Here is a 25,221-nt window from a genome sequence, read left to right as displayed (position 1 = left end):
ATTTGATTATGAGTATAACATACACCTTAATAAAACAAGCTACAAAAGTAGTTACAGACAATTATTGTCATTTTGCATTAATTTGATTGTGATTTAAGAGAGCAGAAGAGAAAAAACGTGATTTTTCCATCAAAAAATAAGAAATCAACATAATTAGAAAAAACATCCAGGTTGTTATTTTACAGAAAAGTTTTGTAATTTCAAAGTTTTGTATACTATTTTTTCAAAAAAAGAAAAAATACTTTAAAAATGTAGTGTCATTAACTATAAAATTAGGATATTTTATTACTGTGCAGATAAATGCAACAGAAATAAAAAGTCAACACGTCTCTGTGATGCTGCCCTTTGGCAAATGTTTGATCTGAAAATTCTTTCCTCACAGAAACTAAAACAAACCCCTCGCAGGGCTTTTCAGTGTGATCACTGGAGTGGAATGGAGGAAGCTGGAGAGAAAGGAGACGTTATAATCACCTCAGTGGGCCTCTGCCGGGCTCGCCGAGGGGATCCCTCCAGGTTTGCACACACGTGTTCCCCTGCTTCCTGTTCTAATGCACACCCATTACATGATCTGCTGCGTTAAAGGTCTGAGCTGCGTGTGTTCATGTTGAGGAAAACAGTTTACCACTCTGGAGACATCTCCGGTTACTATAGCAGCAGGTGGTTTTGCCAAAGTGACGCTGTTACCGTGGAAACCGCTACCTTGTGCATCCTGGAAAGTACTGTAGCTGGGTCAGGGTTCAGGCAGGAATTTATTACCCCGCTGTTCGCAATCATAGCTGTGGAGCTGCGGGGGCTCAGATGAACCTGCGTGGCCGACGTCTGCTTGCATCACAAAGTTCAGCTGCAGCATTGATAAGTGAGAGGGTAAACAGTGCAATCGATAAACGGTGGCACATTGGACAAACAGGCCACAGAGTGACCTTTGGCTGGGTGGAGAGATAAGCCCTTTCTCCTTTTCTTTCTGTGTCACCTTGTTTGTGTCTAATGCAGTGTGTGGGCATAAAGGCGAGGGTTTCAGGAGTGGGAGGAGGGTGAGACGTTACAGAGCCAAGGAGAGGAAAGGAGAGGGTTGGCCGGCCTGAGCAAGCTGGAGTAAAACTGACAGATTTGTGTAGTAGGTGGAGTCAGTGCAGACCAGGGGAGGGTGAGAAACGACTTCTTTGAACATGTGCAGAGAGGTGTGAGGAGTGAGGCTCAAAGCTCAGACTGAGAAGCCTGTTCACAGTTTTCACAGAAGGGAGACGCTGCAGAGGCCCTGCTGTCAGGAAGTCAGATAACCAGCTTGGGAAATGACGGTGTGATTATTTGTTGTTGCTGCGCTCAGAGAACAGGGAGGTCTTCACACAGACATGAACGGGGATGGCAGCAAACAGCGTTATGTGTCAACCTTCAAGGTGCACATCAAGGCACCCGGTCCAGGAGCTGCAGGGGGGAAAGAGACGCAAACCAGTACGTCAGAGAAATCCTTCAGCACAGGTAAGAGCAGCACCTGGCTGAGCGAGGAGGGGTGGGTCAGATTGATCATTAGGAGGGGATGTTTGTGTTTTAGGAGCTCAGCCTGGTGGCATTTGTTATTAATGTCAGCATTTAAGACAAGTCAGAGCATGAGGATTGTTCATGAGAGCTCAGCTAAAAGCCACTTTAATTTACTCTGAGATCAGAAAACCAGAAGAGATTTACCGCCCCATGGTTGGGTTTATGTGAAAGTATTTGACTGTTTTGGGTGTTTGGGATCTTTCACTTCCATGTCAGCTTACCCTGAAAAACCTCACTGCTTTGACTCCAAACTTAAAGTCCTTTCTCTGCTGACTTAAAGATCTAACTAAAACATTTTTTCAACTTCAAACCCTGCTTTAATTTCTTTGCTGTGTTTGCTTTGCTTCTAAATATATGAGGAACTTGTGCTCTTTGTACAGTGTCTCAGCATTAAGGTTTCAGGAAGTGATGAAAACAGTCTTGACCACAGTTCAGTTTTCTTGTCAGCTTCATTTTGAACATCAGTGGGTGTTTGAAGCAGCTTTGACAGCAATGGCCTGCCTCAAATCTACATGTGTTGCTCAGATGTTGTGATGAGGTGTGTGAGAGCCTCCTTTAAGTTTGTACCTGAAGCCGTTCAGTGACTCAGACTTCAGGCCTGACAGTGAATTCTTCAGAGCTGTAAACACTGACTAAAGGTTAACTATAAAACATACATTCTGTGAAGTCATTGCACTACCTACAAGAACGGCTCCTGCCTACCTGGGGTCCCTCATCCAGGTTTACACTATGCTCTGCTTGTCAAAGACGCCTGGTGCTCCCAGCCCAGCGCGGCTCTAAATCTCTAGCCAGACTCTTCTCCTCTGTTGTGCCCCAATAGTGGAATGATTCACCTAACTCTTTACGATATATTGTTTCAGTGATTAACTCATGCTTTGAGCCAAAAAAAATTGTTATAATACCAAATTGACATACCAAAATGTGCTCTGTAGCGCCACCTAGGCACACTAAAATGGCTCTCAGTAGCAGTAGGAATGTGGTAGAGAGATCAAACCAATATCAAAATGTTCATCTCATTGAGATGCACAAATTATATGAAGACACCATTGACCTATCTCAAACAGGAAGCTCACAATTTGCCTTTCAAAATAAAATAAGGCCACATTTTTTGCCTTCCTACAAAAGTTATCTCCTCCTAGGCCATAAATGGTATAGGCTTGAAATTCACTAAGATGACAGAGTGGGCTCTCCTCTACAAAATTTATGCATGAATTTGTTGTTTCTTAAACGGTTTTTGAATGACAAGCCATCAAAGTCAGGGAACCCCACAGGAGCCGTTTCAGCTCCCCCTATTAGAATGAATGGGAGAGGAGGATCCAGCTCCACATAAGCTGCAGCAGTTAGGCCTCTAGACAAAAAGTACAGGTCATACAGCTCTAACAATGACATGGATGACTTCCTCATAAAATTTACTACAAAATGTCTTATTTTTACAGAGAATTGGTCAAAAATGTGGCAATTATGAAGAGAAGTTTCTAGAACTTTCGTCATTTTCCCTCCTGAAAGGGCAGCAGTTGGTGATGATGCCTAAAGACATACAGTTAAGTCATTCTCACAGTATTTAGCCGAGGCACTAACCCTCCCCTGACAGGCCTCTGGTCTGTGACGGTTTTTAATTGTGCTGGTGATACCGCTCCAGGCTGATAATGCGCTTTTGATCTATTCAACTTTGCTGAACAAGAGGGAGTGCAGCTCTCTTCACAATCCTCCCTCATGCTTCAAGAGAGGATTTCAGTCAAATGAGTGTAAGACCCTGAAAACAAAATAACAGTCAATCACTCAGGAGCTGTAAAACTGATACCAGCCTCACATGAAGGCCAGAGCAGCTGATGTCAAACATTCCTCACCTCATCCCACACCTCTCATCCTCATCCAGGGTCCTTGAAAGCCTCCTGTAGGAGCCTTGACCCACCTGTCTTCATAGAGGCCCTGCAGGACTGCTGCGTGGACGAAGGAAGTGACATCACCCTGCGAGGGGTTATCACAGGAAGTCAGCCTATCAAAGTGTCCTGGCTGCACAATGGTGAGAACGAAACACTGCAGAATGTACACACTGCATGCATATTTGTAGATTCATCATAAATCAAGTCTTTCCCTTTAATTTCCTTCCTCCGCAGTGTTTCACGCTCCTCTCAGTTCCTTGTTTGTTCCCTGGAAGCGACTGAGTGTTTTGTGTATCTAATGTCTGAACTCTGCTCTGTTTTAACCGCAGTGGTGTGTTAAATCTTCCTGGTATTCGTTCCTCTGGTCCTGCAGGCCTTCCCCCCTCACATACTTTCTCTTCCTTGTTGTTGGCTCCTATGGGCAGGTGAAGTGGCTCGCTTTGGGAGGTCCTCCTTTGACGGCAGGGAGATGAAGTTTGTGGTGCTGGAGTGCTTACCTGAAGATGCAGGCGCCTACACGTGCCTCGCAGAAAACAGTGCGGGGAAGACGTCCTGCTGTGCTGCTGTCTTTGTCAGAGGTGAGGGGGCTTAAAACTCTCAGAAGAAGTTCAGAGGAAGTTATGCAGAGTTTCATTCCTCCTGTGTTTTCTTATGCAGACTTTGAAACTATCTATGGCGTGTCAGAGAAACCAGCTTTTGCATCTGGGATCACGCAGAATGGAGGGTCGATGCAGCCTCCGAAAGATGAGCTGCAGAAATTCACAGGATCTACTTGTACCTTCCCTCCTGTGACCAGTCCTAAAGGTAACTGCAGCCATTTCAACCTCCTCCAGTTATCCATGTCACATTCAAAAAAACAAGGAAGTGCATCATTTCCAGCCCTCGTATGATTGGTTCTCGTGCAGCTCTCATATCAGTCAGGAAGTGTACAGAACTTCCAACAATACAGCTTTTAGTTACATCCTCTGGAGGCTCTCAGTCCCTGGTGAATGCCATGTAAGGAAGCGGACAGTTCACACCAGAGGAGAGCCACACCTCTATTCAACCCCTCTAAAAACCTACCTGCATTTCATCTGTTTCTGCAGAAGTCGTTCCAAAGAAGAGGGCCAACTCAGGGACAGGTAAGACTCACACAGGTACACCAAATAATCCTTTTGTATCAAACCTTTGAGCTGCTTTATCAACCGACACACCCGTCTTTGCGTTGTCCTCTCACATCAAAATGTTTCAAGTCATTTGTAAATGTTAATTCCTTCCTGTTTGTGATAATGTTGTGGGTTTATTTTCGATCTCTGTGGGTTTTTTAAGTCTTTTGTTCTCTGAAGTGTTCCCATGCTCCAGGCTATTCTGCTTCCTAACACCGGAGCGCATCGCCTCAGGGTGTAGCTGCTGCTGATGTTTAAAAACAGACGCACAGACAGACACAACAGACGCACTAAAAAAACCTGACAGTTCAGAAGCCTGTTTGGAGATTTTCATCAAACTGGCAGCTCAACAATGCGTTTCAAGAATGCAGCAGCTGACTGCTTTTTAGGGAAGCAAACTCCTGATACTTGAACCATTTCAACATTATATTTTATCAGATTGTCTTTAGTCAAATTCACCTTCCTGAAGCTGTTTCATTTGCATACAGAAGGTGTGAGCGCTGCAATTGATACTTCTGCTTATATGGAGTTTTTAGGTTTTATATCTCAACAAATGGATGCTTAAAAGCGTGTTTCCTGATTATTTTGAAAGTCAAAAATTTTGCACAATTTTTTTTTAAACTTCAAAAACTTTATTGAATTTGTATTAATTTTTTATATTTTTTAATTTTTACAAATGTTTGAAATTCCCCCCCCCAAAAAAACATTTAAAAAATAGCAATGTTTTTAAATTTAAATTTCATAATAATAAAAAATAAAAATAATATTCATTCACTAGATTTAAATTATGCATATAATTTAATTTACTTCATTTTCTTTATTTATAATTTATAAGATGAAGTAGATTTTGTGGCTTTCGAACCATTTCACCATTTTCTTGTATCAGATTGTCTTTAGTCAAATTTACCTTCCTGTAGCTGTTTCATTTACTTACAGGAAGTGTGAGTGCTGCAGTTGATTCTTGCACATAAATGGAGTTTTTGGGTTGCTTATATTGACAAATTTAAAGTGTCTTTACTAGATAATTTTCAGTGTAAATACTGTAGTTTTGTGCAATTCTTTTAAACTTTAAAAAATGTAAAATTCTATGAAGTTTCAAATTTAGTGCAACTTTTGCAAATTTTTGAAAAAAAAAAAAAAGTTAAATTCTGCATTTTTTTAATTCTAATTTTAATTTTTGGATTTTTTTAATCAAAATTTAATAAAAAAAAATTTGCAAATTAAAAAATGCAGTTTTATAAATTCAAACAATTAAAATTATTCACTAGAGTTTAGCTAGGAAAAGACAGATTTATAAAATTCCAGATAATTTGCAATTTTTGCATTTCTGAAACTTTTGCAAAAAAATTAAATTTTATTTTAAAATCTTGGATGTTTTTATTTAAGATTTTATTTTTTAAATATTTGCATATTTCCCAAAATACAGTTTTATACATTAAAAAAAAGATAATTAATTACTAGAGTTTAACTTTATACTGAATTTTATACCATTTATTGTCTTTATTGTTGTTTTATTCACTTGCAGAAAGTGTGGTTCACTTATCCTAACAAATGGATGATTTAAAGTGTTTTTCTGGATTATTTTCAGAGTCAATAGTTGAGCGTGTGAGGAACATGTTGTGGAAATGAGGTGTGTGTTGTCTTCAAACATCATATGAACCAGATGAACAATGTTTAACACGCTTGGTGACACAAGGACTGGTTGTTCCTGTGCAGGCAAACTGTTTTGCTCTTGTTTCGACTCGAGACACTGGCTCTGCTGTTGTGATACAATAATAAGGGTCTCATGGGACGTAACACAGCTCCACTTTTACAGCACAACAGCTCAACTAATCTCATCCCAGAACCAGACACATCCATCGTCTTCTTCCTCTCACACTCACAGCACACTGGATGGTTTCCTACTCCGAGCTGCCACGCTCTGAGTCAAAACACTGACTTTGTTTTGTCTTTGCAGGGACGCCGCTACACTTTGTAAACCCCCCACAACACGCCAACGCAGAGGTGGGACAGCCACTCAGGGTGTCGTGTGTTTTCAGCGGCTGCCCTCCTGTAGTGTCGTGTTGGATCAGGAACAAAGAGCAGGTGCTGTCACTTCAGACAGGTTTACAGCCTCTCCGCGTCCTGCTTTAACACTGTGTCTTTGTGCTTTTCTGGAAATCCACAGATAGTGGATGGTCAGGAGCTGTGGGTGGAAAACACAGACCGGAGCAGCACGCTTGTGATTGCAAAGGCAAAACCACAACACACAGGTCGATACACTGTGGTGGTGAGGGACCGGAAGAGCTCAGCACAACACACACTCACCCTCTCTGTCATAGGTGAGACAACGCACAGGGTGCCACAACCAAACAGTCTGGACTCAAGGGCTCCAAAGGTTCCTATCAGGGAAAACATGCAACAGATTCTTAGTTCATCCAGAGTCTGGAGATCAGGGTCTTCAACCTGTGGCTCTGGAGCCTTATGTGGCTCTTTGATTCCTTTGCAGTGGCTCCTTGTGGCTTTTTAAAAATACTTTTGAAATAAAGAATTTGTATTTCTATATATTTGACCAAATTCCATTATTTTGGAATTTCAACTTTTTTTTTGCAATTTTTTCATTTTTTTTTGTCATTTTTGCACATTTTTGAAATTTCAAAAACATTCAAAAATGTGAGTTTTTTTAAACTTAAAAAAAATAGAGATTTATGAAATTATATATTTTTGCAATTTTTCAAATGTTTGGAATTTCAAAAATTTTCAATACTTATACAAATTTTTTAAATTGCGATTTTTTTTTTTTTTGTTATTTTTAAATTTTGGGAATTTTTGAAATATTTGCAAATTTTAAAATTTAAATTTTTGGGTTTATTTTTTCTAGTTTTTAAAAAAATATTTAACATTTTTAAAACATATAATTTTATAAATTTAAAAAATGATAATAATTTATCAGATTTTAACTAGGTATATAATTTTATACTCTATTATCTTTTTCTTGAAGATAAAGTAGACTGGTGGCTGTGAAATAATTCTAGTTGAACTGAAGTGAAATGGATCCTATGAGTATAAATGTTGCAGACCCCTGCACTAAATGCATCAAATTCATAAATGATGCATGGAAAAAAAAGAAAATGCAGGCATGCAAAGATCATCTGAACACATAAACTCCAATTGGCTGCAATGAGAGAAAGGATTGAGGCACAAAAACACTGTAACTCTTAGGACAAACTGGTCTTTAGTTTCCCTTCTTAGCTTTGGGTTTCTTGAACATCTCATCCCTAAATTGTTCCCCCAGAGAAGCCGCAGCCTCCCGCCTCCTTTCCTGTAATCTCCCTCACCTCCTCCACCAGCCTCGTCCTGTCCTGGTCGGGCCCCTGCTACGACGGCGGCAGTGCCATCCTGGGTTACGTGGTAGAGCTAAAGAGCCGAGGTCGTGGGGACTGGAAGGAGCTCACTGACCAGTGTAAGAGCACATCGTACCGGGCGTGCTCCGGGCTGCAGCCTCAACAGGAGTACAGTTTCAGGGTGAGGGCCTACAACGCTGTGGGAGTTAGCGAGCCTGGACCAGAGTCACCTTTTGTCAGGATGGAGCAGAAAGGTGAGGTGATATCACTTTAACTTCCTCTTTTAAAAACCAGGTTAGGATCATTTTTCAGCCTTTTTGTCCTTTGTGCAGATTCAGACAAACCACAGGGAGAGGAGCCTCCTCTGGAGTACACCTGTGTCACAATAAACTCCGCCCACAAAATTACAGATCACTACAACTTACTGGAGAAACTGGGAATGTGAGTATCAGTCAGGACCAAACCTGTAACGTTTAAAAGGAATTATTTTTAATAATCCAGAAGAACGAGAAAGCTTCACACTTCAGGAGAAAGTCTGCAGGCAACCCACGCAGAAAAGTGGGACGTCCTGCCAAGATCCTGCCAAGAGCAGCAGAGCAGGGATTTAAATACAAGCATGTAGAGACATGGTTTCCACTGTTTGGCACAACAGATGTTGGAGATAATTTTAGGACATCAGTGAAAGGCAGATATGAACAATTTGAGCCTGTTTAGGTGACATAACATGCACATTTCTTCATATTTCTTTTCTCGTCTCTGTGATCTCAGGGGAAAGTTCGGCCTGGTGTTCAAACTAACCCACAAAGAAACTGGACGTGTGTGTGCGGGGAAGTTCTACAAAGGCCGACGTGCAAAGGAAAGGGAAGCTGCTCGCAAAGAAATCGAGTTAATGAACTACCTCCATCACCCCAAACTAGTGCAGTGCCTGGCTGCGTACGACCACAAGCCAGAGATGGTCATGGTCATGGAGTTGTGAGTGAAACACCTGAAGCAGTTGAACTCTTTCAGCACTGATAAATCCTCTTTCTACACTGAGGTGTCTCTGTTTTTAGTATTGCAGGTGGGGAACTGTTCGAGCGCATCGTGGATGATAACTTTGAGCACACAGAGCCGGCCAGTGTGCGCTACATGCAGCAGATCCTGGAGGGGATTTCCTACATGCACCAGCAGAATATCATTCACCTGGACCTGAAACCTGAAAACATCGTGTGTGTGGACACCACGGGGACCTCCATAAAGATCATCGACTTTGGGTTAGCCAGCAGGCTCGGTATGTGCTAGGAAACTATATGAAGGTGGTTTCATGGTGCAGGAGGCTTCAGCTCCAGATTGTGTGGTTTATGTTTAACAGATGGGAACACACCTCTGAAAGTGATGCATGGGACTCCAGAGTTTGTTGCACCTGAGGTGATAAGCTTTGAGCCCGTTGGTCCGGCCACTGATATGTGGAGTATCGGGGTTATCTGTTATATCCTGTGAGTTACATTTTGACTTTTTCTTCACACTTACACAGCATAAAAAACTGAAATCTTATCAGGTGTTTTTGCTTGTTTTGAGTGAAAATTGTCTTGTAATACTCGGTATGAGTCACATTCAACTTTACAATTTGTGGAAAACTAGAATAATGTCTCTTGTTCCATTGGCAGATTTTTTTTTACTTGATACAGCAATTTAGACCTCATTATTGTCTTTAAATAACTTGAAAGACATTTTTCTGGCCTGGTCAGCTGAATATGGCTCATGTTAAATCTAAAAAGACATTTCCTCCGAAAATAAGATTAAAACACTTGATAAGATTGCAGTTTTTTGAAGTGCAGAGATAATGAAAAGCAAATATAGGAAAAGAATATCATCATTGTTGGCAGACGTAGCATTTACAGTCTCAGACATCTTAGATAAGTTTCACTGTCATGTTTTTACACTGTGTTTGTAGTTACAAATATTTTCTCAGTCTCATTCACTTGAAGAAAAAAAAACAACTCAGGTTTTTCAGAGTAATTCATTCTTCTGTTTATTTTTTTGTGGTAATTAATTTTGTTTTTCTGACAAATATTTTTTTAAATGTTTTTTTTGTTATAATTATTTCTGTTTTTATGAGTAATTTTTTTTTCTGTTTTCAGATTACTTTTTTCCCTGTTTTTCAATTAAAAAACAGTAAGAAAAAATTACAACAAAAAACAGCAGGTTGAGGTTCTCGCGGGATTTCTAAGTATCTTGATACTTCAGGAAAAAATTACTCCAAAAAACAGGAAAAAAGTAATCTGAAAACAGAATAAAAAATTACTCATAAAAACAGAACTAATTATAACAAAAAACAAACCAATTAAAAAATATATTAATCAGAAAAACAAAATTAATTATCACGAAAAAATTCACAAAACAGAAATATTTATAACAAAAAACAAACCAATAAAAAAATATATTAATCAGAAAAACAAAATTAATTATCACAAAAAAATCGCAAAAGCAGAAATATTTATAACAAAAAACAAACCAATGAAAAAAACAATTATCAGAAAAACAAAATTAATTACCCCCCCCCCCAAAGAAACGAATAAAAAATTACCCTGAAAAACCTGAGTTGTTTTTGTTTCTTCAAATGAATGCAATACGCTCTCATAAGAAAGTCATTCCAAGTCAGTCAAGCCAATTTTGTTCCTGTTAAGAAATGTTTAATCCATTGACATCATGATCCTTGAAGCTTGAAGCTTAACGATTCCCTTATCGAGTCTTCACACTATACCGGAAGTACCGGGCCTTGCGTCGGCTAGTCTGCTGCAGCTAGCTTACCTTAGCAGTTAGCTAACAGTTTCACAAGAAAACACTGATTCGGGATTTTCAGCTTGAAGTTTTACTGAGAAAATGAACACACAAAGAAATGTACATTACTCTCTCACAGGAGATTCATTTTCAATACATTCAACATGGAATAAATCTCCCTATTTACCAAAAACGATACAAACGAAATAGCGCTAGCTTGACGCTAATGTATACGGGAAATTCCATTGATATGCTAACGGTTAGCGTACAAACCTTCGGATTCAGAATAAAATTTCGGCTTTCATCACAGAAACATGTCACGGTTAGTCTTTGTAAACAATACTGTAAACTCCAAACGTCAAAATACTCCGGCAAATGACAGAAAAGTTACCTACAGGGTCACGGGCGGCTTCATAACTACAACAAGGCCCCAAACGACCTGCTATAACCACTTCAAGACACTAGATGGCCTACTTCAGTAAATAACAAACAACAAAGCAGTCAAAAATGAATATTTTTAAGAAATACTGAGTGTTTTAGGTGCAGGAAAACAAAAGTTAGCAGATTTGACATTCCCAGAATTATTTTCCAGTTCCTCCAGCAGCAATAACTTCTTTAAGTAGAGTATTTACCCATTTTAGGAGAAATAGAATATCTTACAAGGTTTTTCCAACTAAATTCACCCCAATACACAGAACAAGAAGTTGGGGAAGTGTTTTGGCACATGTTTGGTGTTCAGTTATTTTCTCATCCAGTTCTTTTTTCCATCTCTCTTTGTCGTATTTCCTCTTTAATCCTTTGGAAATTAGTGATTTAGAGGAACCACTGTATGCCTGCACAATCAACTGAATTATTCTACTAATTTCTGTTGTTGTTTTGATTTTCCTAAAATATTTTCAGATATATTACATTTTTACTTATTCTGCCGGAGTGGAAAACCTAAGCCCCTCTCCTGTCGACACATGAATCAGCACACCAATCTGTACAATGAATATTCACATCGTAAAGATCTTTTTCTTGCAAGAATTACTAAAAGAAATCATCCAGCTCTTAGCAAGAAGAGCAAAAACATCTCATTCCTACTTTATTTATAAGTCTGAAACCATCATTTCAGTGTGCAACCCTCTCAGCTTTCACTGTGTTACTGACCTTTGATGCCCCCTAGTGGGTAAAAGATGGAACAGCCACTGTAATGACTCCTCTTTCTCCTCTTGTTTCTAGGCTGAGCGGTGAGTCTCCATTCCAGGGTAACAGCGATGCAGAGACTCTGGCCTTGGTCACAGCAGCTCAGTGGGAATTTGACGAGGAAAGCTTCGATGAGATCACCGAAGAGGCCAAAAACTTCATCAGCTCCCTGCTCAACAAAGACATGAGGTGATTTCACCAACACACACTCAGACCACAGCCTCCTCTTCCAGCTCACTTTACTGTCTCTGTTTCTGTGTGTTTCCCAGACGGAGGATGTCCTGTGAAGCGGCTCTGGCTCACCCCTGGATGGCGGCGTTTGACTCTGGAGATCTCTCCAACACCAAGAATCTGTCCAAGGAGAAGATGAAGCGGTTTCTAGCCCGGCAGAAGTGGAAGGTGAGACCTCGGTGTAGGACTTCCTGGTAGTTCTTCAAGAGACTGAAGGTTTATTTCAGGTTTTAACTCCTCTTTGACTCTTAGAAAGCAGGAAAGGCCTTGCTGGCGCTGAAGAGGATGGCTTTGCTGTCTAAAAGTGACAGTTCAGGATCCCCCACCAGTCCCGGAGAAGGTCAGACATCGAGACATGGTCTATCGTCTCATTAGTTTCATGATTTGACTGACAAACAGATTTTTCTTACTGCCTCTTTCTCTCAGACTCCCCCCTGAGCCCAGAAGCAGAGGACGCCCTCCAGTCTCTGGAGCGTAAGATGCAGGGCCCACCCAAGTTCACCCAAGGCCCAGAGGACCAGACAGCAGCTCGGGGCTCCATCGCTCGTCTGTCGTGTCACCTTGAAGGTATTCGACTGCGTTTTAAAAACAACCTGCTGCATTTTTCCCTCACCCTCACCTCTCTCCTCTTCTGTCCTGGCAGGATACCCTGACCCAGAGGTGGTGTGGCTGTGCGGCGAGGAGCCTCTGGTGGAGTCTCCAACCGCGCAAATAGAGTACGAGGAAGATGGAAGCTGCACCCTGATCCTGGCTAAAGTTAGCCTGGAGGATGCTAATGTTTACACGTGCAGAGCCACCAACGACCACGGGGAGGCGTCCTGCTCAGCCAGACTCACTGTTTTGGAGTAGATTCAGCAGACTGAAATGTCTAAACTTAGTGTTTTCTCATGAATTCAAACTCAGTTAAGAGCCTAACTGTATCTGAATGTGTGGTTAGACGTCAGAATGTACAAAACATGACCAGATGATTGATGTTACAGAGCTACAAACACAGACACTGGCTGATATTTATTCATGGAATAGATTCAGTTTTTTACCATAGACTGTATAAAACATGGATGTAGTTTCCCCGACGTCACCCGTCTGTTTCTGAAACAGAAATTGAAGCAGATTGGCTATCCCGGCCATATTGGTAGTGGTAAGGGCTTTGCGTACAGCTATAGGGCACCTATCGGTCATGTAACCTGAGCTGTGCCTTTGATTGGGCGAGCTCATGATCTTAATATCCTCTAAGTTAGAAAAAAATTCACCCCTGTACAGATTGTGCCGATAGTAAAACAAGGGATTCAGACAGGAGACGCTTTTTGAACCAGGCTGTAAATAGGTTAATTTCTGCTGTGAAAACATTTTTTTGGTTTGGTGTGTTCGTGACTTCTGGCACCATAGACTGTAAAAAAATGTACGTCATCTTTCTCGGCTCGAAGTGAGGTCGCCACAAAAACTGCTCCCCCTGGTGGCTGGCTGCAGTATAGGTTAAAAAAATCTGTCCCTCCAGTCATTCTAGATGGGCTGTGGTCAAACTTTAAAAAATGTATACACCTGGTAGAAATGTTGAAGATATTATTTTGCTGCCTTATATTCGCGTCCTATTTTTTCTTAAAAGTTTCGTTTTCATTAGTGACACAAGGTTAAAAACGAGGGTTTATATAATTTTTAATGATGATTGACAGCTGATGGTCTCGTGCAATTTTTTCAGGGATTGTAAAATATGTTGGGAGGTAGAGTCAAGAAGTGATCAGACTCTCAAAAGAAAAAAAATATACATCATTTTTGTCACCCAGCTCCACTCAGACTCTCCCAGAATCCCTCACAGTCTTTACTGCGCAGACTCTGGCTGCCAATGGTGGCGCCTCTGACAGAGGAATTTTGGCTTCAAAACCGTACAATGATAAATGGCAGAGCCACGCTGTCCACTCTGTATACAGTTTATGTCTGGCACTTCCGGAGCAAACCACAAACCACTCTAGAAACAGCAGATTTTAGCACTTTAGCATTGTCACATATTCTTAAAACCACAGGTTACCACTTGAAGAACGAATAAGTTCTTCCATAAAAATGAGGAAAGTCGTGCAAAACCAAGTGCAACTGATTCCAGATCCAATCAAACAATTACTCCCATCCCCCACACTGCAAAAAACTGAAATCTTATCAAGAGTTTTTGCTTGTTTTAAGTAAAAATTGTCTTATTACACTTGATATGAGCCACATTCAACTTATCAGTCCAGTTTCAAGTTATTTAAAAACAAAAATGTGGTCTGACTTGCTTTGTCTAACAAAAACACCTGATAAGATTTTAGATTTCGTTCTTCTTATCAAGTGTTTTTGTCTTATTTTCAGTTGAAAATGTCTTTTTAGACTCAATATGAGCCACATTCACCTGACCAGTCCAGAATAAATGTCTTGTTTCCAGTTATTCAAAGACAAAAATGAGGTCTGAATTGTTTGTACAAAAAACTGCCAATAAAACAAGAAAAATTTGCTTGAAAATCTGCTTGAAACTAGAATAATGTCTTAATACAGGTAACTTTTCTCTTGTTCCATTGGCAGATATATTTTTTTTACTTGTTACAGTAATTCAGACCTCATTTTGTCTTTAAATAACTTGAGATGAGAAAGACATTATCTTCTTAGAACAAGACAAAATCGCTTGAAAAGAAACCTGACATCTGAAATCTTATGAAGTGTTTTTGTCTTATTTTTGGTAGATTTTTCTTTATTATTTTACATGAGCCACATTCAACTGACCAGTCCAGAAAAATGTCTTGTTTCAAGTTATTGAAGACAAAAATGAGGTCTGAATTGCTTGAGACAAGTAAAAAAATCTGCCAAAGGAACAAGAAAAAAGTTTCTTGTATTAGGACTTCATTCTAGTTTCAAGCAAATTTTCAACTTCTTTTCTCTTGTTCCATTGGCAGATTTTTTTTTAGCTTGTTACAGCAATTCAAACCTCATTTTTGTCTTTAAATAACTTGAAACAAGACATTTTTCTGGACTGGTCAGTTGAATGTGGCTCATATCAAGTCTAATAAGACAAATTTTACTTAAAATGAGACAAAAACACTTGATAACAAACATCCCTGCTGAGGAAATACCAGAAATATGGAATAAAAACATCAACATAAACATAGATCTGCAGGTTTCTCAGTAGCTCCCTCTGCTGGACACCATTTAAACATCCCCCGCCTGTTTTAGTGACAGACTTTGCTTCTCCTCTCAGATAAGGAGTCAAAGAAAAAACCTAAAAATCACTCACTTCACCCTGATATTTCTTGAGAATGTGAAGCAGGAAGAGGAAAGAGCGCGGTATTTTTCCACGAGCTCTAATTCAGCGATCACGTTAAGTCCAGCCTCAATGACAGTTGTACATTAACTAATAAAACTTGACTTTGGACGCCACAGCGGACGATTTCTATGACTCATATTCTTCTATTTTATACAGCCTTATGAAATGTATCAACACTTTTCTTTCACAAACTTCTACCTTGTGACAAAGCTCTTGAACGGTCATGAGTTGCGTTCAGTTAACCATTAAATTAACTCAGCTTTCATAACAAGCTACTGAGTAAAGCCTTCCTCTTCTCTGAAGCTTAATACAGAGAAACGAGGAAACTTGTGACTGTTGCCTCGGGTCATTCGTGTGGCACTTATGCAACTGCTCCAAAACGTACTATTTATTCTGCCAAAGCACACAGATCCACAGAAAACTGGAAAAGCCTGCCTGTGATATCTGAATTAATCCCTTTTCAGCTGCAAGGAAGAAATAAAATCAGACTCCTGAGACACAGATTCACCAAAATAAGAGCCTTTTAATTCTGATGGCAATAATAAAAGACTCTACAAGAGCCTTTATCTCTGATATTTCAGCAGCTGACAACACAACGTTTAAAATAAATACAAATGTACAAGAAAGTACATAAATAGATCTTTAGCTTATAGATTTAACACTCCAGGTGCAAGTTATTCAAAGTTAAAGATACGAAAGAGTGCAAATGATTCAGTCTGCGGTGTAAGACAGGAAGGTTTGGTCCAGGTGGATGTGGATTAAAGGGGGTCAGAGTGGTCCGGTCAGGTGGATTGTCTCCGTAACGGCGCTCCCTGCTGACTCCCGTACAGCGTCGCAGCTCGAGACTCAAAGGCACCGACCATCTGCTTCACCACCTCATCAAAGAAGACGCCGGCGAGCTGAGTGTGCAGGAGGGACCTGAACTCGAAACACACCTGGAGAAGACAGGGGAGGGGGGACGGAGATGTGAGCGGAACAGCCTCAGATCTGCAGAACGCACGGTTAAATCCTCAGTTTCAGCATCAGATCTCATTCGACGTGTTTGACTCAAAGTTAACTATGAGCTAATCCTGCGCTGACATCGAGGTCAAACTTCCGCAGGTAACGCCGTCCCTGGCTCGGCGGCTATTTCAGGCTGCCAGGGACACTAGCCTACAAGGTTAAATTTAGAGCATAATGAGATTTCACTCAGCACTTCCTGTCCGTGAGTAATCCATTCACAAATGAACATCAGCGGCGTTTTAAATCCTGTCTCAAAGTGCAGACGTCCAGCAGCTGAGTCACTCCTGATACTCACATAGAAGTCCACTTTGCAGGACTCTGGCAGGTTTTTGGACCCAGGTGCAAACCTCCATACTGTTTCCAGATGGCTGAAGAGGGATCCGTCAGTGCAGACCGCCTGTTTGGAGACAAAGACCCCTTTGTTTATCAACTGCAAATCAAAATCTGGTGGTCACAGCTTTTAAAAACCTTCTGATATCAGACTCGAGTCATGCGTTGATGCAGACTGTGTGTCCGCTGGTTTAGTCTTTTCAAACATGATGCACTTACCCTGATTTGATGGTTTGGGATGCAGGTGACATCAGAGACGTAGCGCTCCAAGACCGGTGGGAATCCAATTTCAAGCTCCCCCTTTAAGTTCCCGTTTGGCCCCTTTAAGACCCGAGACTTCTTACACCAGGGAACAAACTCTTGGTACTGGTCCACATCTGCCACAATACTGTACATCTGCTCCAGTGTATACCTGAGGAAATATAAAACCACCACTAAATTAAAGAAAATAACTTTCAGTTTAGTTTTCTTCCTTTGAGGATGGATCATCCAGTGATGCTCACCCTAACGTCCGCTGCTCGGTGTACTCCATCCTGCGCGTGCTGGTGGGAATAACCAGGTTGATGAAGCTGCGGCTGGGAGTGATGGTGGGGATGGTTTGGCACAAAGGCAGGCTGGCTCTCCGCGCTGCCAGGGCCCCACAAGAGCCCAAGTGTCTGAGAGGAGAAGAGATATTAACAAATTTGTGGAAAAAAAATAAAGTTTTTCACAGATTTAGTCCAACAGGTGTGAGCAATGACCCTGATAAAGCTCAAAATATCAAAACCTAATCCCTGAAATCATAAAATTGTTGCTGGATAGATATCCCATTGTGCCACTTTAAAAGGAGAAAAAGATAAATTCATGAATTAAAGATTAAATAAAGAGAATAAAGCCTCCTTATCAAATATTTAAGCACATTTTACTCTTACAGAAGCATTTTAGTGAGTGAAACAAAGAAACTCTAACAGAAACCAAAACCAGCTCCATGTGTCACATGACGTCTTACCTGATATTTCCTCTCTTGCTGTTTCCTCTTAAAACCTTCGCAGAGTGAGCCTCAGAAACGTCCAGCAGCGCCTTCAGCAGCAGCTGAGTCTTGTTGTTGGTCATTCTGAAAAGTTTCTGCTGAAAGTTTCCTCGAAGAAACACGGGCTGACGCAGCTCACACACTCACACGGTGATACACCGACTTTCTCAGTGAACAGACGCTCATGCGCTCTTTTAGGTTCGCTGTGACGTAAGAGGGAGGTGCTTCCTACTCCAGCCAATCAGAGACCGGCGCTGGGTAGAGTTTGAAAACTCACCTTTATTCCTGAGGTAAGAGCCAAACTTTCAAATAAAGTGACGTAATGTTAAAAAGAGAGCAGGTCAGAAACACTCAGGTCATTTTAGGCTGTAGAAATGTTTTATAGATATTAATTAACGCGTAAAATCCATCTTAATTCATACAGGATCACTTCACAGCAGTATATAATTATTGCTGTGAATGCAGCAATGCATTCACAGTATATGTTCTTCTGTGACAAAAAAATTTATTCTTCTTCTTCTTCTTCTTCTTCTTCTTCATTCTTCCGCCCGCTTTTTTGGACCGCTAAAACTCAGGCAAACTTCAACCGATTTTCACCGTTCAAACTTCAAAATGTGTGTTTCAGTTGGGACAAGGGGGCTATGACTCTTCAGACACTTTTCACAAATACTTTTCGAGATATTTCAGAATTTGTGCGTTTTTTGGTCTCATAGAGATGAATGAGGAATTTTCAAAATTTTCTCCTTTCAGGACATTTTTTCAGCCTGCTTCAAACGCTCCTCATTCAGTCATACATTCAGCTACAAACTCCATTCAAACTTTAAAATATTAAGCTACCTTTTGGCTTCATTCAGTTGGTTTCAAATGTTTCCTAGCATTCATAGTTTCTTCACAATGACCCTTCAAAGGTCATGATGCATTTCAGCTCTTCGAGCCATTTTAACATTGGTGTGTATTGGACGGAATGTTTCGGCTTAGAGCAGGGAGAGGGTGAAACCAAACCTGAAAAATTTCTGGGTAAACTGCTCTTTTGGTCACAATGTTCGCTCCACATAGGCATTTTATATATCAAAATGGAGGAGGGCTTGTCCTGCTTCTGACAAAGTGGTTTTTAAAGCAAAAGGATGGAGCACTTTTTCACAAAATGGCCAACTGTCATGAGAAGTTCAAAAAAATCCCCATATACCTCCATGTTAATTCCTGAGGGGTTTTCTCAGATATCAGTAAATTTTCCCTCATCTATCTATCGCTCTCGTGGGTTCGTTTCTTGACCTTCATGCATGAAATTTAGACAGACAGCTTCCTCTGGGTCTCAGGATTCCTACGGTGTGTTCATTTTTATTCTAGCCCTCACGGTTTTGGCAAGGTGACAGGAGGTTCGGACTCTTGCTTTGCCACAAAATCTTCAGAAGATTACAGTAACAAGGGCAAAGTTGTGCACCTGCACCTGCTGCCCTTGACGAGCTGGTCTCCGTGGAAACCTTTGATCTCATGCAGCTGTTTATAGTAACTCATCAAAACATCCAGGAACAAAGACAAGCATGTGTCTGTTAATTTATCAGTGATCACCAATGTAAAATCTGGCTTCAGATAAGCCTCAGCAGACAGGTTGACATGATTGAACACACACACACACACACACACACACACACACACACACACACACACACACACACACACACACACACACACACACACACACACACACAGGGCAGAAAGTATCACACTTTAACAGCATTTGACTTCCATTTCCCTGAGTCAGCTCCTTATTTTCCTAGATTTTTTCCTTTAAATTTAAATTCCTTCCCTTAATTCCTGAATTGATTCAGCCATTCAAACTTTTAAATCCAATTTTGGATCACACTGATTCATGCTTCATGATCATTCTTTTTGTCAGAATTGCAAGCACCTTTACACCCTGATTTCAAAAGGGGTGTTGGGAATCAACAGACTCCACCAGCTCTCTGATGGCAGTTGGTAAACAATGATCACCATGGCAACATCTGGCTTCAGATGGGCCTCAGCCTACAGGCTTACATGGTTAAAAAACTAACACATAGGACACACAGGATTACATTTTAACAGGGTTTAAGATAGCAGACTTACATTTTCCCTCAGTCAGGTCATTATTTCTATAAATGTTCTTAAAATTTAATTCATTTATTTAATTTTTGAATAGACGCAACCATTTCAACTTTAAATTCATTCATCCATTCCATTTATTTGTCCATTCATTTCCTTTCATCCAAGAGTTCATGGCAGGCTAATTCAGCATTCTGCATTAGCAGTTGAGCGCAAGCTTTTACAGGACTTCTTTAAACAATTTTCAGACATATCCTCAGTCATTCTTGATCACGATCTGCATCAGCAGTTGAGCACAAGCTTTTAAAGACTTCATTCAACCATTTTAAGACAAATCTTCAGTCATTCATGTTCAGCGTTCTGCATTAGCATTTCAGAGCGAGTTATTTAAGACTTTGTTCAGCCATTTTCAGACATATCTTCAGTCATCCATGTTCAGCATTCTGCATTAGCAGTTCAGCGCAAGCTGCTTCAGCATTCTGCATTCACAGCGCAATTTCTTCAGAAATTGCTTTTCTAGTTTTTTTTATTTTTCCCACACTATTTTTGTTTAATTTTTGGCATTTAAACAACAACATTTTCCCAATGTATAACCATGACTATGTGCATCATGGCATCGGCTAATCATGTAGTTAACACAAATAGTAAAGTAGGTCACAATGAGGATAACAAACTAATTAAATTGATGAGCAACAAATAAAAGAAAAGCAAATAAGTAATGCAGAAACAAAGATCTGAGCCATAATAACAGAGAACAAAAAGAATAAAAAAGAGAAATGTGTAGGAAATCATAAGAGCATTTACCCTAATCATAAATAAATAAAGTGATAAGCTTACAAATTAAAAATGAAGATATAGACCCAATAATTTATACATAAAAATAATACTAAAAGAAATAATAATAATAATAATAATAATAATAATAATAATAATAATAATAATTATTATTATTATTATTATTATTATTATTATTATTATTATTATTATTATTCAAATCCTTAACCCTTATAATCATTAGTATTGCAAAAAATTAAACTAATAAAATGGGTAAATAAATTAATATAAAAAGACATCTTAAAAGAGTAAGATAATGTATTTAAAAACATAATAAATACATATGTAAATAAATAAATAAAAAGATACGTTATAAATAAATAAATAAATAAATAAATGATAAGCTTGTGAAACAAAAATGTAGAAATTAACTCAATAATGTATAACCATAATTTATAATAATAATAATAATAATAATAATAATAATAATAATAATAATAATCTACCAATGATAATGAAATTGATGTATAAATGAATAAATACATATCTAAATAGAGTAAGATTATGTTTTTAAGAAACAATAAATACATAGATTAATAAATAAAAAAATGAATCAATAAATAGATAAATAAAAAAATAGAGAACAGCCGTATATAATTAATAAAATCATTAAAAAACACAAAGCAATTTTTTGCGGGGCTTTAACTCTATTTTATAACCTTTCATTCAACTGTTGTAATTCTGGTTTGCATAAGACCAAAAGCTCTCAGCTCTGTTGTTTTTAGTGTCTGTGCGGTAACGCTGCCAGAACTGGTAGTACAGGATCCATTTTTGGACCTTCAGACTGGAATTAGGGCACTTGATCAGGAAGGATAGAGGAAACTTACCTCCTACATTTACAGACGACCTACCTGAGGCTGTAACAGAGCACCAGGGGGTTAAGAGTCCCAGGAAAGTCAGAGTTACACAAGGGATGCTTTACCAGCTCACCAGCTTTTTATTTTATTCAGAGTACCAAGTCCAGAAATTAGGATCAGTTATCTTAACGTGTTAGTTAGTTAGATTTCATGGTCGACCTGTTCAGGGTAAATCCTCCCTCTTCATGTTATAAGTTATCTGGGACAACAGCTCAGAAATACTTTAATGTCTGGAACATTTGACCTCTAAAACAAAGAGCCAGACTGGATTCCTGTAGGACTTGAAATGCTGCATGTCATCTCTGAAAAACCACTGTCTGTTTGTAGCAACATGCTCAGAGAAACGACCCACTTTTTCCTTGAGACAATTTTAGACAACAACCAAAAAAATAGGAATAATTTGTTTTTTATTGACGCAGCCAGAAAAAATGAATTTCAATAAAAAGAATAGAAGCATCCAAACTCAAAGATGAAGAAATCTTTTGCAAACGTAGAGGAGAAAAGTTGTGCACAATGCTTTTGGAAAAGTCATTGGTGCTGATCTGAGAAGATGATTTTGCTGACTGCTCCGATGTAAGTGGAACCTTCTGGTTCTGCGATCTTCAGTTTGATGAGAGGAGGAACGTCCCCGCAGGTGAAGTACCTGAACGAAGGGCGAGGGGACTGGATGGCATCCAGGAAGACCTTTAAGACACAAAAACACCACAAGCATCAGAGTTTGTGACAGAGGGGAATATGGAGGAGCTCTGAAGCATATCCAAACACACCAACCTTCACAATCTCCTCTGTGTCCTGTGCTGCGTTTTGGAAAACAGAGCCACAGTGCTGCAGGTATTTCTCGTAGAGGCTGAGTGTGTGGCTGTCAACCTGCTGCAGAGACTCATCCCCCAGCTCCACCTTCAGCAGGTTGACCAGGAAGTCGGTGTTGACTGGTCCACACTCGATCAGACTCACGCTGCAGGACCAAGCATCACGTCAGTACTCTCTCATGAAAATCACAGATCTGATTTTAGCTCCAAAGTGAGAGGAGACGTCAGTTTACACTCACTGGATGTTGAAGTGCTGCAGCAGGACGGCCATGCTCTCACACGCTCCCTCCACTGCAAACTTACTGGCGCAGTAGACCTCATTAAAAGGCAGACCTGGAAGAGACCGGCAGGTTATTGTGGCAACTTCACACATGGCAGAAGCTTCATAAAAATCAGTTTATGCCTTTTTTATGAATCATTTCCAAACTCGCACATGTGGAACAGCTTTGTTATTTAACGGTTCCTCACCGTGAAGACCTCCAGTGCTGCCAGTGACCAGAATCCGGCCCTGGCCCTGAGCCTTCATGCCAGGAAGGAAAGCCTGGATGGTCCGGATGGTACCAAGGAGGTTGACGTCCAGAATCTGCCTCATAGAGTCCAGAGACTGCACCTCCAGTGGTCCCATTAAACCCACACCAGCGTTACAAACTGAGGAAGAAGAGGATGAGCTCTTTGAGGCTGTGATGATTCTGTCTGGAGTCTGGTTTTTGTTGGTTTCTGGGTTTAAGTTTCCGGATGTTTCAGTGTTTGTGGTGTTTCTTTGTGGTTATTCTTACAGTTAATCTTGTGTTTCCCCTTGTTTTTCAGGTTCACTTTGTTACTTCATGTTTGGTTTCACTTTACCTGTGTTTCCCTCCTGTTTGATTCCCCCTCATGTATTACCTGTGCACAGTTGTTGTACACCTGTGCTTAATAATCTTGCTGCCTTTGAAGTGTCTGTGTTTTTTGAGTTCTGTGGATTAAAGTTTTATTATTATTATTATTATTATTATTATTATTATTATTATTATTATTATTATTATTATTATTATTATCATTATTATTATTATTATTATTATTATTATTATTATTATTATTATTGTTATTATTATTATTATTATTATTATTATTATTATTATTATCATCATCATTATTATTATTATTATTATTATTATTATAAAAACTGATATAAATAGAGTAAGATAATATATTCAAAAATTTAATGAATTAAAAAATAGATAATTGAATACAGCCTAACCAGGATATAGATGGATAGAAAAAAATTTCAAATAATAAACCAAGAGAAAGTCAAATTTTAACCACGCCAAATATTCGAGTATACCTTAGAAAGGCATAGAAATTAAACAAAATAAAGTCTAATGCTGATAAATAAATAATAAATAAATAGATAAATAAATAATCAAATAAATAAAAAACAAATAATTGAAAAGAAATTAATTGATTTATTTATTATGTTTTTGTTAAAATGATAAATAAATAAATAAATTAATTAATTAATAGATAGATAAGTAGATAAATAATTGAATGAATAAAAAACAACTAAGTAAAAATGATAAATTAATCTATTTATTAAATTTATAAATAAATAAATAAAAATGAATCGATAGATAGATAAATAAATAAACAAATAAATAAATAAATAAATAAATAAATAAATAAATAAATAAATAAATAAATTTGTCAGTTTATTGTCTATGTTTGCTGCCTTCTGTTTTCTTCTGTGTCCTGATTCCGTCCTTGTTTACTTGTGTAATTTCTCTTGAGTTTTTAGATTTTGGGATTTTGAAACAGTTTGATTTTTGAGATTTGAAATTTTTCAGTTTAGTTCAAATAAATTCATTTTTAATTCAATCTGCAATTGGGTCCTCCTCCTCTTGTTTTCCTGCCTGAGGATTATGACAGAAAGAACTGACACAGAACCCAAGAAAAACAGAAACATATGAGGGGACGTCGACAGGAGGGAAACACAAGGAGAACTAAACCAAACAGGGAGCAACAAGGTGAAGATGAAACATAAGTGAAAACACAAAAAAAAAAACCACGATAAACACAGGAAGAAACTCTAAGAAACACTAGAATACTGAAATATAAGAAAACTTAAACCCAGAAATCAAGGATAAACAAACTGAAGACAGAATCATCACAGAAACACACTTTTAATCCAGATCAGGACACACTGATGGAAGAATTTACCCAGGATGTCCACTTGTTTCTCAACAATCCTGTCCCTGGCGTCCAGGATGGACTGCTGCTCAGTCACGTCCATCTGGAGGATGTCCAGCGTGTCTCTGTGCAGACCTTTGACACACTCCAAGAGACGCTCCTTCTTGGCCAGGTTTCTCATGGTGGCATAGACTGAACACACGGACACACAGGTCAAGAAGTTTCCATTAGATTACTGTAAAAACCCTGAAGAACTCAACCCCAGGCCGTGTTAAAGCTGCTGTTACCTTTGTACTCCTTGTTGGGGTCAGAGGCCAGCCGGACCGCCAGGCTGAGGCCGATCCCTGAGGAGCAGCCCGTGATCAGAACCACCTTCTTGTCCATCGAGTCTGACTCTGATGTCCAGCTTCACGTGAGAGACAGTGGAAGAAAAGAGTGAGGAGAAACCTTTTCTGTGTTTTCATTTTTCCACCGTGGCAAGGACAGTTAACTCTAAACACCGCCTGGTATCTGACACCCTGAGCCCTCACAGGTTTGTTTCCCACGTCCTTCAGGGTGAGGATTGATTTTCCCACTGAGCCGTGTGGGAAAGATGTCAGCTCTTGCTCAAGTTGATGCTGTTTTCTCTTCTTTTTCCAGCACTCTTTGAATAAAAATGCAGAAAGCTGTGTACAGTTCATCTCTCTGCCACTAGGTGGCGGTGTAACATCACTCTATCACTCCTCACACTCAGCATGGACAGGCCATCTGCTGTTTTGTTGACAAAAAGTCAAGAATATTTCCAGAAAG

General features: G+C 39.3%; 3 protein-coding genes across 3 annotated transcripts; 1 reads left to right on the top strand and 2 right to left on the bottom strand.

Annotated features, from left to right (window-relative positions):
* The first annotated feature begins 1,139 nt into the window (after positions 1–1,139).
* On the top strand, positions 1,140–14,573 carry mylk5 (myosin, light chain kinase 5). The gene is made up of 17 exons (XM_074695886.1): positions 1,140–1,476; positions 3,413–3,559; positions 3,845–3,997; positions 4,077–4,223; positions 4,505–4,540; positions 6,522–6,649; positions 6,732–6,885; positions 7,839–8,141; positions 8,220–8,328; positions 8,656–8,859; positions 8,940–9,157; positions 9,239–9,362; positions 11,869–12,021; positions 12,102–12,231; positions 12,316–12,403; positions 12,490–12,630; positions 12,707–14,573. The coding sequence occupies exons 1-17, from the start codon at positions 1,350–1,352 to the stop codon at positions 12,910–12,912; spliced, it is 2,568 nt and encodes an 855-aa protein (XP_074551987.1). The 5' UTR covers positions 1,140–1,349; the 3' UTR covers positions 12,913–14,573.
* A 1,295-nt stretch (positions 14,574–15,868) lies between these two features.
* LOC141809745 (coenzyme Q-binding protein COQ10 homolog, mitochondrial) lies at positions 15,869–17,880 on the bottom strand. The gene is made up of 5 exons (XM_074696918.1): positions 17,667–17,880; positions 17,182–17,334; positions 16,898–17,090; positions 16,644–16,745; positions 15,869–16,281 (listed from the first exon to the last, which is right to left on the bottom strand). The coding sequence occupies exons 1-5, from the start codon at positions 17,768–17,770 to the stop codon at positions 16,129–16,131; spliced, it is 705 nt and encodes a 234-aa protein (XP_074553019.1). The 5' UTR covers positions 17,771–17,880; the 3' UTR covers positions 15,869–16,128.
* Positions 17,881–21,850: 3,970 nt separating this feature from the next.
* Positions 21,851–24,852, bottom strand: hsd17b1 (hydroxysteroid (17-beta) dehydrogenase 1). The gene is made up of 6 exons (XM_074696981.1): positions 24,720–24,852; positions 24,463–24,624; positions 22,738–22,917; positions 22,509–22,602; positions 22,232–22,415; positions 21,851–22,144 (listed from the first exon to the last, which is right to left on the bottom strand). The coding sequence occupies exons 1-6, from the start codon at positions 24,814–24,816 to the stop codon at positions 21,989–21,991; spliced, it is 873 nt and encodes a 290-aa protein (XP_074553082.1). The 5' UTR covers positions 24,817–24,852; the 3' UTR covers positions 21,851–21,988.
* Positions 24,853–25,221: the final 369 nt, after the last annotated feature.

The sequence above is a fragment of the Halichoeres trimaculatus genome, unplaced genomic scaffold (genome assembly GCF_033239565.1).
Source record: "Halichoeres trimaculatus isolate MK-OKI-2021-1 unplaced genomic scaffold, fHalTri1.1 fHalTri1_scaffold_20, whole genome shotgun sequence".
NCBI classification, from domain to species: domain Eukaryota; kingdom Metazoa; phylum Chordata; class Actinopteri; order Labriformes; family Labridae; genus Halichoeres; species Halichoeres trimaculatus.
The sequence above is the reverse complement of the archived record's forward strand: the minus strand, read 5'-3'. Positions and strand labels throughout refer to the sequence as shown.

What these genes read in the sequence shown, in the direction of transcription:
- mylk5 (XM_074695886.1), top strand. Translation starts at nt 1,350, where the DNA reads ATGAACGGGGATGGCAGCAAACAGCGTTATGTGTCAACCTTCAAGGTG. An exon ending in GGGGTTATCTGTTATATCCT is followed by an intron (nt 9,363 to 11,868) that starts GTGAGTTACATT and finishes TCTTGTTTCTAG; the next exon opens with GCTGAGCGGTGAGTCTCCAT. An exon ending in TAGCCCGGCAGAAGTGGAAG is followed by an intron (nt 12,232 to 12,315) that starts GTGAGACCTCGG and finishes TTTGACTCTTAG; the next exon opens with AAAGCAGGAAAGGCCTTGCT.
- LOC141809745 (XM_074696918.1), bottom strand. Translation starts at nt 17,770, where the DNA reads ATGACCAACAACAAGACTCAGCTGCTGCTGAAGGCGCTGCTGGACGTT. An exon ending in AGCAAGAGAGGAAATATCAG is followed by an intron (nt 17,335 to 17,666) that starts GTAAGACGTCAT and finishes TTCTCCTCTCAG; the next exon opens with ACACTTGGGCTCTTGTGGGG. An exon ending in CCTGCAAAGTGGACTTCTAT is followed by an intron (nt 16,282 to 16,643) that starts GTGAGTATCAGG and finishes TGTCTTCTCCAG; the next exon opens with GTGTGTTTCGAGTTCAGGTC.
- hsd17b1 (XM_074696981.1), bottom strand. Translation starts at nt 24,816, where the DNA reads ATGGACAAGAAGGTGGTTCTGATCACGGGCTGCTCCTCAGGGATCGGC. An exon ending in CAGCACTGGAGGTCTTCACG is followed by an intron (nt 22,603 to 22,737) that starts GTGAGGAACCGT and finishes GGTCTCTTCCAG; the next exon opens with GTCTGCCTTTTAATGAGGTC. An exon ending in ACACAGAGGAGATTGTGAAG is followed by an intron (nt 22,145 to 22,231) that starts GTTGGTGTGTTT and finishes TGTGTCTTAAAG; the next exon opens with GTCTTCCTGGATGCCATCCA.